The sequence below is a fragment of the Thalassophryne amazonica genome, chromosome 6 (genome assembly GCF_902500255.1).
Source record: "Thalassophryne amazonica chromosome 6, fThaAma1.1, whole genome shotgun sequence".
In the NCBI taxonomy this organism is placed as follows: domain Eukaryota; kingdom Metazoa; phylum Chordata; class Actinopteri; order Batrachoidiformes; family Batrachoididae; genus Thalassophryne; species Thalassophryne amazonica.
This window is the reverse complement of record NC_047108.1, coordinates 100,634,432-100,648,879: the sequence shown is the minus strand read 5'-3', so window position 1 is coordinate 100,648,879 and position 14,448 is coordinate 100,634,432. Positions and strand designations below refer to the sequence as shown.

Sequence of the window (14,448 nt, the reverse complement as noted above, 5' to 3'; positions counted from 1 at the left end):
TCTTTGACAGTTACACTCACGTTGGATGCAGAACTTCAGTGCATCTCTAACAAGATGAACACTTATTTTAACGGCACTGAACGTCTCCGAAAGTCATTTAAACCAAGATTTTCCTGGAGCAGAGAAGTTGAAATATATTTCCTCCAATTTAACCAAGTTATCACCATTTTAGCCAAAGCTGTTATAGCCAGTGGAAAAATACAAGCAATATCTGGTATTTGACACGGTACAAAAGTATTTTTTACAAAGTTGTTCTTGGAGAACCAGTTCGAAGATGATTTCAGACAAATTACAATTTAGAGCCTTTAAAATGCATGAAAACTAAGATGAGCATCCAGTTTAAATCATGCTGAAGCATATTTAAGCCTGTTGAACCACATTTCATTGGTGTGGAACTTTTCAAACCAGATTATTTAAAATTAATAGAAATGTGGAAAATCCTCCCATTTTTCTTGAATTGACTAACAGACTATACCAGTTATCAAAATAGCTGGTAGGTTAATTTACCTGTCAGATGCCCTGACACGCTACCGTGACAAAAGCAGAAAATGGTTTGAAGAGATTCCTCATTGTGGTGTGTTCCCGTTCTTGCTGTCTTTTCCTGATTGTGTCATTGGTTCAAATTAAGTGAACCCATCAGGGCAGTTGGGTGTGCTCTCGTCAGGACATATGAATCTAGCAACAATCTGCATGTCAGATCTGAGGTCATCGACTGATGTCATGCATCCCTGCATCCCCACACCATGTCACCATGTCGGGTCCTTACAGCAACCACCCAAGCAGACAATCATTCCATCTCCACTTCTTGGGACATACCATCGATCTGCTTTCAGGCAGTTGAATATAGGCACACACTTGCCTTTGTTTAGATGTTTGGGTTCTCAACACTGAAGAACCTGTGTGCTGGAACATATCCAGAAGAAACACAACCACCTGACTGACGTTCCTTATGAGACTCACCATTTGACACAGTCTTTCCAGCAGCACCCAAGGATCCTCTGACAAAACCTGGTACCCAAGACCATCCAGTCTTCAATCAACAACTACAATTCAACCTCAATCGCTTTGATTGCATTGACTTGGCTACTGCTACGATGCTTCACATTTACACAGCACTGGACGTGCACACATAAAATAGTGTCCCGCCTCCTCCCCTTCCTGCCTCCACGCATCAGCGACAGGAATTCACCCTGTCACCTTAGACACATGCTTCAAGTGGCTATGCCTTAGTGTGAAAGTAACTGTACAGTGCTCGTCTTTGTTAAACGTGCCCCTTCTCATACTGTCCACGCTGAAGCGTTTGAGTGTGAATGGATGAATAATGTAGCAGTTGGAAAATTTTTTGGAGGGTGAACCAGGTGGAGGACCCCAAGGGCAGCATGGAGATATAGGATAGGCTCTGTTTCGAGGCTGTTGGGTGCTCTGCATCTCAGCTTGCTGTAAGACAAGAAGACTGTAATGATAATGATGTACACTGCAACGCCATCATTTAATACACAAAAAGCATTGCTGTTGCAACAAGCATCGTGCTGTTCAATGATGCCACGATCGTGAGGGTTGACATCAGAGAAAATACAGATAAGCCTAGAAAGTTTATTTATTTATTTAAAATGTTAAAGCCAGACAGAAACAGCTATGAAAAGAAGAATATTTACACGCTGCTGCTAAAGGCGTCCAGGCCTGATGGTATTTTCACCTGAAGCAGAGATGAAACTGGAGACAACCCATCACCTGAAAACTCAAATTATCTTTGTCCTCTGCCTGCTTTGGAGAATTCCACCATCTGATTGGTCAGAAGACAGATTGGAGTTGCGGTGAGGGAGGAGGCAACAGTTTGTCAGTCTCAGCTCAGTGTGTTCGTGCGGCAGATGAAGGCACAGCGGCTGTGGTGAGAGGGATTAGCTGTTTTTATTTACCGTCATATATTGGATATTCATGGGATTTTTTTTTTTCCTGCTGAGATTATATTTAAAAACAGCATTATTGATTGTCAATGAGGAGACAGTTTTATTAGGTTGGGAGTTAATTTACTCTTGTAAGAGTTGTCTATCTAATAGGTTTATGCATGAGATAACTGCCTGCTGAAGTCATGACACAGTAATATTTATAGGCACTGTACATTATTTCTATTTCATAAAATTTAAAAAAAGCATACATCTTATTACCGAGGTTTTCTTATCGAATAATGTCAAAAGTCTCAGATGGATGTAGACAAGTCTCATGAAAATGTGACGTGGCTGTTGAGGACATTTATGATTCTTCCCTGTTTGTGTCACTGCTCTGTTGTAGATAAGCTGTGGAGCCTGTCAGCAGCTTGCCAGTGGACAGAGTCCGTCTGGGGCTCAGTCTGGGTTTTAGACAGCAACTAGCACAGACGGAGTCGAGCACAAACATGCAGATACAGTCTGGCTGGCTTCACCTGCGGGTCTTTTTTTTATTGTGTGGAAAATAAATGTCTCAGCGGACATCCGTCTGCTGAATAAGGGCTTATGTGGATCGACGACTCCTACATACGTGCAGTTTTACGGCGGAGATTACAATGGGAATGACCACATTGCTGGAATGTTTTGCTGGCTCTCGGCGAATATGCTGCCTGCCGCGTTCTGCTCGCCTTGTGAGGGCTTTTCATCCAATCCGCTGTTATCCCGAAACAGCGCCACCTCTCTTTCAAAGTACATATGAAATGGAAGGAGTACTCATGCACTGTTGGAGATTTTGCATATTGAGGCACTGCTTTGTGTAGAAATTAAGATAAGGCAGTCAATCAGTGACAGCAGCTTCATTATTTTGTTTAATTTCATAATTTCTACCGTTTGTGTTGTCGTGAGGTGAAGCTCAGTTATTTCATTACTGACTAATCTGTTGGTTAGTCCTTTGAACATGTAGTGAATGACATATCAGAAAATAGTTTAAAAATGTCATCGGATACCTTATTTTGTCAGGCAAACAACTTAATATCCACAGGGACTCAATTCACTAATGATACAGAGAAAAGGGGATGTGAATATGAAACTATTCTGTTATTTTGTCCAAGATAAACACTTAGTGATTTTATCGAAATCATTTACAATTAATAATTTATCAACTAATTTAACTTTTTTTCAGCATTAAAATGTGGTGCTTTGCAATTCGGTGACTTAAGTGACATATGTCACAACCTTCTCTGAGACACGCCCACCGAGCTCATTGAGACACACCCACTGACCAACACTGAGATATTTATATCCCGCTCACAAACACGAGACTCAGCTTTACACAGAAACACTGATTTGAATGAACTGAAGATAGATGGACACAGGAATGCCATTAAATTTAAATTTTTCATGTTTTTTTGCAAGCTGGTGGTATTTTTGCATCAGTAGTTGAACAAAGCACATTTTAAAAAGTCTATAGTTAAGCCAAATACATAAAATACTGATTTTAATTATTTAAACAAACTTTTTTAATTTATTTATGACTTAAATTCAGTTTAATTTCAATTTAGTTTTTAAACATCTACTCTCTTCATGTTCCTTTTGTTACCCCTTAAATTTCTGTCCTTCATGCTCACTCTGTCTTTTTTCATGGTTTCTATATCTCGATGTGCTTTGACCTCAAGATGAGCTGTGTCTGACCCACTGCTGCTCTGTTGGGTGTTTGTGTGTGTCTCTCTCTCTCTTTCTCTCTCTCTCTCTCTCTCTCTCCAGTCCCTCGTGTCAATGGTCACTCTAAATCAGAGCGCACTGCACGGGACTCGACCATGGGTTATGACAGCACCTCAGTAATGAGCAGCGAGCTGGAGTCCAGCTCATTTGTGGACAGTGAGGATGACGAGGATGCGAGCAGGTGACAAACTACAGTTTCTCAGAAATCATCTATGTCACTACACCAATTCCTGATATGTTTCCTGTATTTAGGATATAAGTTTGCAATATGCCTGTGTACACTGTAAACCTGACAAGCTGACTTTACTTTAAAAAATGTGGAAACCAATTGCCTGGGAAAAGATAACTAAGGAACAAGTACATTTTTAATTTAAAATTATTCTGAATGGAAAAAGTGCTTGTTCCTTACTTATCTTTTTCCAAGCAATTGGTTTCTATGTTGTTGTTTTTTAAGTAAAGTCTTGCCAAGTAAAAACTTGTCAGGTGTTACAGTGTACTGTATATTAGGTGACTGTAAGGTGTGCTATAATATGACCACTTTAAATTAATATTAACTTTCCATGTTAAATTTCTTATTTTTATGAGTTTTCAAGGCAGCATATAAGAATTTGCAAATTGGGGGTGGGGGGAGGGGGTGGAGTTATTGTGTCTGAGAGATAATAGGGCGCTGCAGTCTCATTTGAGGGCGAGCGCTAAAGGAGTAAAGGTGGCGCATATGACGTAATTTCTCTACTTCTGGGGAAAAACATGGCATTTTCTCTTGAGTTTTTGGGCAAAGTACATACAAAGTGAAAATGCAAAGAAGTGACAATGCGGTGGGAGCTTGGACATGTGTTGCAATTTGTTTATGACCCGGATCACAAACATGTTGAGGCGGTTTTGCAGGCGAGAGAACGCACCTACTCTGGTTAGCTGTGTAGGCTAACACTTACCGACAACAATGTCTCCCATCTGCTTCGTCTTCCCTTCTCCACTGGGAACCAAAAAAGTACTTTTTGCGACTGCTTCGGTGATTGCAGCTGAAAACAAAACAGTACACCATTTTTCCATGTGAAGTTATGCTGTGTATAATTTGCACAACGGGAGTGGAGGTCCCCATAATGGTCAAATCCCGCGGTATCATGCAGGGTTCAAACGAAACTGCGGTGCCCTATTGCCTGTTGATATTAGAAAGTCCACTTCAATTAAAATTTTTAGTCTAGTATTAAAAGTTATTTATTTTTGCTGTCTGTTTTATTTGCATGTTTTAATTTTAATTGTTCGTAGGGGTGTAGTTTTTAGTTTTATTGTTATCTTGATATTTTATTATATTGAGCACTTTGCCAAATTGTCTACTTAAATGTGATATAAATACCTTCTTCTCATTATAATAATAATAATCATTATTATTATCTATATTATAATAGCCAAGTGGCCTCTGTATGCATCCATGTGTATGGCTTCGTTCATGGAGAAACTGGGGAGAGCTAACATTTGCTGTTTGGTATGCTTATGTATTTTGGGTCAAGGATACACGCTGCAAAACGGGAAGTTGATAGGACTAATATTTTTGGAGAAATTCTTAACTAACAGTGTGCACTATGGATGTTCAGGCTTTTGGGATTTTAAATGTTATTGTGGTTTATGTTAGTTTAACAGTGTTGTTAGTGTTATTGATTCATTGTGTTTTTGTAGTTCAGTTGGTTTAGTTAACTGTGTTGCCGTTACCATAACTGAAAAGTGTAGTGTGTTTGATGTCTTCTACCGCCATCTCTGTTTGTGGGTGTGTAAAAACAAAAGCACCTGTTTGTGACAGAATGCAGAAAAGACAAAAAGGTCTGCATGTGTGCATGCGTGTAACTTGGATTACGGACAAACTGGGGAGAGCTGACATTTGTTGTTTGGTATGCTTATGTAATTTGGGTCAAGGATGAACGCTGCCAAAATGGAACCTTGCTAGGACTAATATTTTTGGAGAAACTACGGATATTCGCTAACAACACTGAACAATGGACGTTGAGAATTACATTCTGGACTCACACGTTGTTCCAGCGGGGGTAGGGATGGGTATCGAGAACCGGTTCTTTTCAAGTATCGTTAAGAAATGATTCGATCCACCGATATCAATAGCCTTTTTGCTTAACAATTTCCTTATCGGTCCTTCAGAGCAGCCGTTGTTTTTGAGGGTGTTTGTCGGGAAAATGATCATTCCTCTACGTTGATTACAGACCCTGCAGCGGCTCTGTAATCAACCGTTTCTGCAGCGCGACACCACTTTGAAGCGTGATCTAATGAAACAATGCTTCGATCCACTGGCTCGTGGTTCTTTGATTCACTACTCTTCAGAAATGGCAAGTCCGCTTCTTAACCCCTCTCAAAGCTGTTAAAATATCATGAGTCACGTTTGTGTGGATTAAAGTCACTAACTGGGACTCATGTCTTGTTGCAGTCAAGAAACGAGAATCGTCCTCCGTTCCGTTGGCACAGCTCCAAACACTCCAAAAAGCTCCAAACGCTCCAAACGAATTGCCGTTTTGAATAAAATGACACCGCTTACAAATGTTGTAATACAGACAAGAAACTACAATCGACTAAAACGTTTTTTTTCCCCTCCCAAAATGAGACGTGCTGCATTCTTTTTAAATTACATCCTGATGTGCAGCGCAGCCAGCTGTAAGAGCTCAACTCAGATTTATGGAAAGACATTCATGCCAATAATGTCTGAAAGGAAATGCGTTTGACAAAAACTATAGATTTTGTTCATTTCTATTTATGTCCAGAGATCAAGGATCCACCATGTAGATTTTATTATGTCCAGAGTTTAAGGATCCAGTAACCAATTTCATATTTATTTACTTTAAGACTCAATAATTCAGTTTCAATTTAATAGGCTTATAAAGCGCCAAATCACAACAAACGCCATCTCAAGGTGCCTCACATAGAACAGTTCAATGTAAAAAATTAAAATAAATAAATAAATTCAAATACATAATTAAAAACAGAAGTAAAAGAATAAAACAGATAAAAAAGAAACTATTCATAAGAAAGAGAATAAAAATAGGCTGTAAGTCTTGACTTAAAAATGTCCACGGACTCTGATTGCCTCATGGTCGCAGGAAGACTGTTGCACAGTGCGGGTGCATGATGAGAAAAAGCTCTTTGACCCTTTGACATAGAAAACCTGTAAAGCCTACTTTTAGTACACAAAAAAATTCACAAGAGGTATCGATAATGAATTGGATCGATAAGCGGAATCGATAATGGTATCGATATCGATAAAATCTTATCGATACCAATCCCTACGCAGGGGTTGGTAAATCATCTTTATATTAAAACCATGTGTACGTGTGTGATTTCATGTAGTAAGTTCAATGTAAGTACATAATATATGTACAACTTTTTTTATGTAAATACGTTAAAAATACATGGATGACACAAGAAAGTGAAAAGCACTTATTTCCATTGTGGTCCATTTAAAAATCAAATGACAAAATGGAAGTAATGAAATAAAATAATAATAATACTGATGATGATGATAATGATAATAATAATCTTGTTTATGATATCAAGAACCTAAACAATTTATAAATACTTTAAGACAGTAAATTAACATTTAAAAAATTAAGCAATTAACAGGAAATAGAAGGGTTGAGTTCTTCTAAAAACTGTTGAGGTCTAAGGTTCTAAAAACATTTATTATTATTATTATTTTTTCAATCTTCATATATACATTGGACAGTGCTCTTTTCCTAGGCTTTGGAAAAGCCTAGGGACGTACCCAGTAAAATGATGAGAGCGAGTGGATATATAGATAGGATGAGTGCATCCACTCCAGATGGTTAACACAGTAACTCAAAAACAATAAATTCTATCAATTTTAACCCGTTACATTTGTTGTTGTCCATTCGGCTGGTCCCATTTTGTTTGGGGTTGCCACAGTCAGCCAGATCCACATTGGTATTTGGGACAGGTTTTACACCGGATGCCCTTCCTGACTCAACTCCAGATCTACCTGGAGAAACACACACAGGCGCTGGTGTTCCAAAGAGGTCTCCCATCAAAGAACTAACCAGATCCTGCACTGCTGAGATCTGATGGGATCAGGCTTACACAGAGCAGACTGGCTGCTTTAACCCGTTACATTAAAACTGCATATAACAAGGACATTTTTTTCCCTCAAATCAAGTGAACTTTGATGCACTGCATCAGTAAAAGCCTAAGTTTGTTTTAGCTAATATCCCATAGACACATCTGCCCCCTACTGGGTGGTTTGTTTATCCTGGATTGATGATGGATTAGGAGCAGATGTGGTTGTCCTGAGACAAAGCATTTTGCACACAGAAATGAAATAAATCACAGGAGTAAACTGTTAGTTTCTGAATGTTTCTCAGCAGATGTTACAAAATTCAGATTCCGCAGTTACACCTCAATACAACCCTGCAAAACAGATTAAGTATGAATGCAGCTGAAGCAGATGTTTCTTAATTCTCTGTCTGTCTCTCTCAGCAAAAAAGTTGCTTTGAAGTTACATGTAGGGTTTTTGTCAGGTTCTTTCATTTCTTAAACAGGATCTATATATAATATCAGTGCTTTCTTTCTCTTTTTTTACCCTTTGTGTGCCCCATTTTCTGTTTAGCTTCCTTTTTCACATTTTTTTCATATTTATCTCTTTCTCACACCGCTTGTGTTTCAGGCTCAGTAGCTCTACGGAGCAGAGTTCTTCCTCACAGTTGATGCGCAGACACAAGCGTCGGAGACGAAGGCACAAGGTGGCGAAAATAGACCGGGTGAGCACTTCAGTGATGCATGACTCTTTTTGCTGCCGAGGAATTTGACACAGAGCGTGACAAACTGATTATAGGATGACTGATATGGATTTAATACCACTTTATGCACATTCATTGTGTCTGTGTCCTCCCTCTTCAGTCTTCGTCCTTCAGCAGCATCACAGATTCCACTATGAGCCTCAACATCATCACCGTCACGCTCAATATGGGTAAACTTGATATCTTCATGGCTGATTCACAACACCCACCCCCCCCAACGCCACCAAGTAAATGCTCCATTGGCCTGAATATAAGACAGGGTTTTTTTTTTTTTTACTTAAAATTTGTCTGAAAAGTATTGGGTCTGTTAATTGTGAACAAGACTTTTATATGTCATATATGCATGCACACCTACCACGAACCGACCTGGGAAATGTAAACATATTGTGAGGGTTCTCTGGGAACGTTCAGTCGAAGAACCTGTCCAGAGGTTATCTGGGGATAATCTGGGGAAGAGGATAACCTCTTACTCGCAATTCTATAAGAACTTCTCCAGCATTCCAAGGGAAGGTATGGATATGGAGTTAGTGGTCTATGATTAAGGTCTCCATTGTTGAAGCAACTGGTCTCACAGTTGTGGCCAGATGGTTGGCAGTGTTTTTCATGGTGGCAACCCAAGAACCTGCTGGTGGACACGTGCATTAAGTGTCCACAAATCTTTAGTATATGGTTATCACAGAGAGCTCTATAATTTGCAGATGGGTATCAGTAGGCTGGAAGGAATACAGCCTCAGTGGTTACTGAGGTAAAAACATAGGTGTGGAAGGGGTTTGGGGAGGCCATGGAGAATACATTTTTGTCTCAAAACAGTTCTGGCAAACCATGAGATGACTCAGAAAAGCTAGCCACTGCTGGATAGTTTTTAGTGTTATTGAAACACTGTTTATTATACAACTGCCATAGGCTGCAGTCACACTAGAGTCTAAACAGGACAGCAACCTCCTTGTGACTAGAAAAAAAATGGTGGTTGCAGTGAATCGTGTCGCTGCCGATGAGCGATTGTAGCAACCAACTTGTCGTGCGCCGGTTGAAAGTGCAGCACCCTTAACCGCCATGCAACCACGTTGGATTGTAACATGATTAGACGGGTTACACGGCAGGAGGTGTCCTGTCTCCAAATGACCACGGGCCAACTCAGACTGAATGTGTTCACTCACCAAGAGAGCTCATTCAGTAAACAGACACTTTTCTCACACTGCAGTCAGCTGGAGTCAGCCCACAGCTTTATGTAAGCTGGCCTTTTCACTCTGTTTGCTTTTATTAGCATTACGTTCAAATAAAAGCATTTTATTTTTTAAAAACAAGTTTTCAGAAAGTTTTTTTTTTTTTTTTTTCAAAAAAAAATATGTCATGGAAGGGGTGGGGGGCAGGTTTGTCTTATAATCAGTAATTTGAGCCGATACTAATTTGATTAACTTTCATGTGTTATCAAGTCTGTTGAAACTCATACTTTTGACTTCCTCCTTGACAGAGAAGTACAACTTTTTGGGTATCAGTATTGTTGGCCAAAGCAATGACCGAGGAGATGGCGGTATCTACATTGGCTCTATCATGAAGGGAGGAGCTGTGGCTGCCGATGGCAGAATAGAACCCGGAGACATGCTCCTGCAGGTTTGCTAACACAAGTTTCCAATCTTCTTAATTAGCTCACTGTTTGGCCATGTAATTATGCACACATTTCTGTGGTAAATGTTGGTGGTGTTATGACAACACGTTTTTGGTCTGTTGTTTGGTTAGAGTTGACATACTGATGTTTGTACAATGCGAAAGCTGAGAATGACATGTAAATTAGTAGCTACTGTATATTTGAGTCTGAGGTTTTTATGAGATATTAATATCTGATCTGACACTTTAAACTTGTCTGCCTCTCTTTTTCCTGCCTTAAATTGCCTTTTTGATTTGTGTGCAGCAGCGGCTCTGTGGCTACACCCACTGTAAAACATACAATAGCTCATTACAACGCTTTGTTCAATTTCATTGTGTGCCCCACAGAAATAATTTTAAGGATTTTAAAGCATCTCAACAACAAAGCATAACAGAGAGCACCATGTACAAATGCATGAACACATCTAAATCCTCTGCAGATATGAAAACACATTAGTATGTGTAGATGTCATGTAACAAAATGAGTTGTTTTGCGGTATGTCACCAGGTGAACGATGTGAACTTTGAGAACATGAGCAATGATGACGCTGTGAGGATCCTTCGAGAATTGTTTCCAAACTGGGTAAGAACATATAACATGCTCAGACAGACTACAGAGCGATGTTATTGGATCATTCTCTGCTGTGGGAGATTATCACCTCTACAGTATAACAGTGTGTGTGTGGTGAGTGAGTGAGTGAAGTGCTGACTGATGCACAGATTGCACATAATTACAGGGTGCTGTTTGATTATTCATCAAATGTGAGGAGTTAAAGAGTTAGGTCAGGTCTGGCACCATGTGCTGGTGCTGCACATGGCTGCATCCACCACACCTTGAACCCTGGATGATAACGGCTGAGGCATAAAACTGGTCCATCCTTATCTCTCCAAGTAAAAGGTGTGGGTCACCATGGGTGTTTCCTTCCACTGGGGTTCTCAATACTGAGACACCTGCTCGCTGGATCCTGCCCAGAAGAACTGGCCACATGGCTAAAATATTGGAGCTGATGTTTCCTCACAATGCAAGCGATGCTGCTCATCTACGTAAGTCACCCTAAATAACCGTTCATTTGGCGCAAAATATTTCCAGCGATACCCAAGTATCCTCTAAAGAGACTTGGGAGGAAAGACCTCTAGTCTTTGTCTTAGTAAGACAGGAAGCACCAGGACCCTAAAGACTTGGACCATTGTTCTCCTGGAAAGATATCATCATCACCAACACCTCTGTCCAGCGACCACGTGACTCCCATCGGGTCTTGTCGTGTTTTTGCTGTGAGTGCTGTGTAGCGCCGGGGCAGAATCTGACTTCTTCCCACAGAATTCTGGTGTTCCTCAGGAATATGTTCTAGCTCCTACACTGTTCCATGTCTACATTGATTGGGTGTTGGGAGGGATTATAGAGAGCAGTCGTTTGTGTGCCTTTGTCAGTGTGGGCACGTTTGCTGTCCTTGACTTCATGGGCGATACTGGGATCAGGGTATCCCTGATTCCATAAATCAGTGGATACCCTGATTGCAGCATGTGAGATTCTGAGTGAGGGATCAGTGTCTAGGTTTGTACTTGTCCTGGATCAAGACCAAGATCTGGGCTTTCAATGACTTTCTGGCCATATCCAGCAGAAGTGCATCTGTATGGCTTGAACGTGTTGACGTTGAGCAAACATTCACTTATCTCAGCATTGACATTCATGTCTCTTGAGATAGAGACACTTGTGAAGTGTTGATGGAGGTAAAACATCACCAATTCTTTGCACACACCAAGAAGTTAACATTTAAAAACATAATCTAATCACACTTTAATACACATTGACATTCATGTGTCACTGGTCACACAGCGGCTGCTGGTAATCAGAGTTGAGAGAGTGACGGCAAATGAACACATTACTCTATTTAATATACGCACTACTATAATGATATGATTCAACATTTTCTGATAGTTATTTTATCTGACCACATGGTGTCACTGTGTTTTACTTTTTAATTCTTCCTCTGAAATCTCATTGTTTGATACAAAGAAGTAATTTAGTATTGCATTTTATGCAGGTGTCTACATCTTGTTTAATTCTCGGTTTATATTTTGTAGAACTATTGTGTCTCACATGCTCTTTTGGGTAATAAGCAAATACAAATAAAACACAGACTTTGTTAATAAAAGAATATTTGGAGTACAGTCATGTAATAACATTTAACTCTAATGTTACTGAATCATATGTCCCAGAATATACATTTTGGCACTATAAAGGAACATGTAACTGCAAAATTTATTTTTTTTAATTCTTTGGGGTCACATTGATGAATCAAAAGTTGTTCTTTGCACAACACACAGTAGTTCTATCTTTGATATGGCTTCCATAATATATACGTATATAATTTATTTATTTTATGATTGTTGTTCTTATCAAAATTGTGACAACACATTAAGCATGTAGATTGTTGTCTGTCCACTTTTATTGTCTTACATTAGATGTTCTGCTGCAAAACACTAATTTCAATGACTGCATCAACAAAGCTCGTAAATGTTGTGAACATTTATAAACTCAGTCTGTAACTTTACAGCTGTGAGTCACAGAGTGATGTGTTGACTTGTGTATTATAAAAAGTAATTGTTTAATTTCTTCTGTTATGTCCTCAGTCCTATTAGTCTTACTGTTGCCAAATGCTGGGACCCGTCTCCACGCAGTTACTTCACCATCCCCAGAGGTGAGAAAAACACACTGCTTCATCACAATCTCGTGCTCAATATTTATTCTTGTTTGCAAACTTGGCAATCATGTATACTAGGGGTGGGGAGGTACATCCAAAAATTGATAACACAGTATTTTTCACTCTTTATATGGTGATGATACTCTATCATGGTACTGTATAGCCGCTTTAATAGTAATTATCTTTTTTGGGTAAGAGTTCCATCAGAGTTCAATCTAGATAAAAATCTTAATTGATCAAAGATTTGTTCATATTTTATATGTTTAAAAGGTCCTTGGCTGTGTTTAATTAATGATCATTAAGGCTTTAATGAGCCTGGTAAACATACGCTAGTTAAAGGTGCCTTGACACTTACACAAATTTCATCTGCGCACTGGTACGCAATCTGCCATGCCAGAGAGTAAACTCACTGTAAACTGCGTGACTGTGTGCAAGCGCACAAAAAAATTGAAATGTTCAAAATCTCTGGCTCACATTAATTTTGTGAACTACACGTGAACATTGTGTAAACAATTCAAAAACACTGTCACTGCATCAGCGCTGCACACCTCACCGCAGCTGTGACTGATTGAGATGTTAAATCTATAATAAACATAATTTCACAGATACTCAAGGAATGAAAATGCAACTGTTTTACCAAGCCATTACACTATAAATATTAGAAATAATTGCCTTTGAGATGATTCCAAATGCGTTCTTCACATCATGAAGTGCACGAAAACAGCTGCAGCTGTAGAAAATTTCTCTGTGATTCCAAAGCGATTAGAGATGGTTTCATCAGCCACATTCTGAGAGCAAATAATTAATCCCCTAAGAAATAATTATTATATATAACGCAGCATCCAGCGGCACAAAGCGCAGCATCCAGCGGAACACAGCCGGTCGCATTGGCACTACGAATTGCGCGGCAGTACTGGGATTAAATGCGTGCAAGTGTCAAGGTGCCTTGAGTTTAACTATTTCTGTGAATGCTAACTCATGTCTTCTTGCCAAATTTACTTTATAGACAAATTATGGTATGGAAATTGAAGACTTAACAGTATTCCCTGAAAACTCCCTTCTGTCTGATCATTTCTTAATAACATTTACATTTACTCTGATGGACTACCCAGCAGTGGGAAATAAGTTTCATTACACTAGAAGTCTTTCAGAAAGCGCTGTAACTAGGTTTAAGGATATGATTCCTTCTTTATGTTCTCTAATGCCATATACCAACACAGTGCAGAGTAGCTACCTAAACTCTGTAAGTGAGATAGAGTATCTCATCAATAGTTTAACATCCTCATTGAAGACAAGTTTGGATGCTGTAGCTCCTCTGAAAAAGAGAGCTTTAAATCAGAAGTGCCTGACTCCGTGGTATAACTCACAAACTCGCAGCTTAAAGCAGATAACCCGTAAGTTGGAGAGGAAATGGCGTCTCACTAATTTAGAAAATCTTCACTTAGCCTGGAAAAAGAGTCTGTTGCTCTATAAAAAAGCCCTCCGTAAAGCTAGGACATCTTACTACTCATCACTAATTGAAGAAAATAAGAACAACCCCAGGTTTCTTTTCAGCACTGTAGCCAGGCTGACAAAGAGTCAGAGCTCTATTGAGCCGAGTATTCCTTTAACTTTAACTAGTAATGACTTCATGACTTTCTTTGCTAATAAAAT

General features: G+C 39.4%; 1 protein-coding gene across 1 annotated transcript in view; it reads left to right on the top strand.

Annotated features, from left to right (window-relative positions):
- dvl1a (dishevelled segment polarity protein 1a) overlaps positions 1-14,448 on the top strand; it is a 66,941-nt gene that overhangs the window by 30,359 nt on the left and 22,134 nt on the right. Inside the window, exons 5-11 of the mRNA XM_034171520.1 lie at positions 3,687-3,825; positions 8,317-8,410; positions 8,550-8,619; positions 9,921-10,060; positions 10,602-10,676; positions 11,430-11,530; positions 12,725-12,792. Coding sequence (XP_034027411.1) covers positions 3,687-3,825; positions 8,317-8,410; positions 8,550-8,619; positions 9,921-10,060; positions 10,602-10,676; positions 11,430-11,530; positions 12,725-12,792 — 687 coding nt within the window. The remainder of the gene's footprint in view (positions 1-3,686; positions 3,826-8,316; positions 8,411-8,549; positions 8,620-9,920; positions 10,061-10,601; positions 10,677-11,429; positions 11,531-12,724; positions 12,793-14,448) is intronic.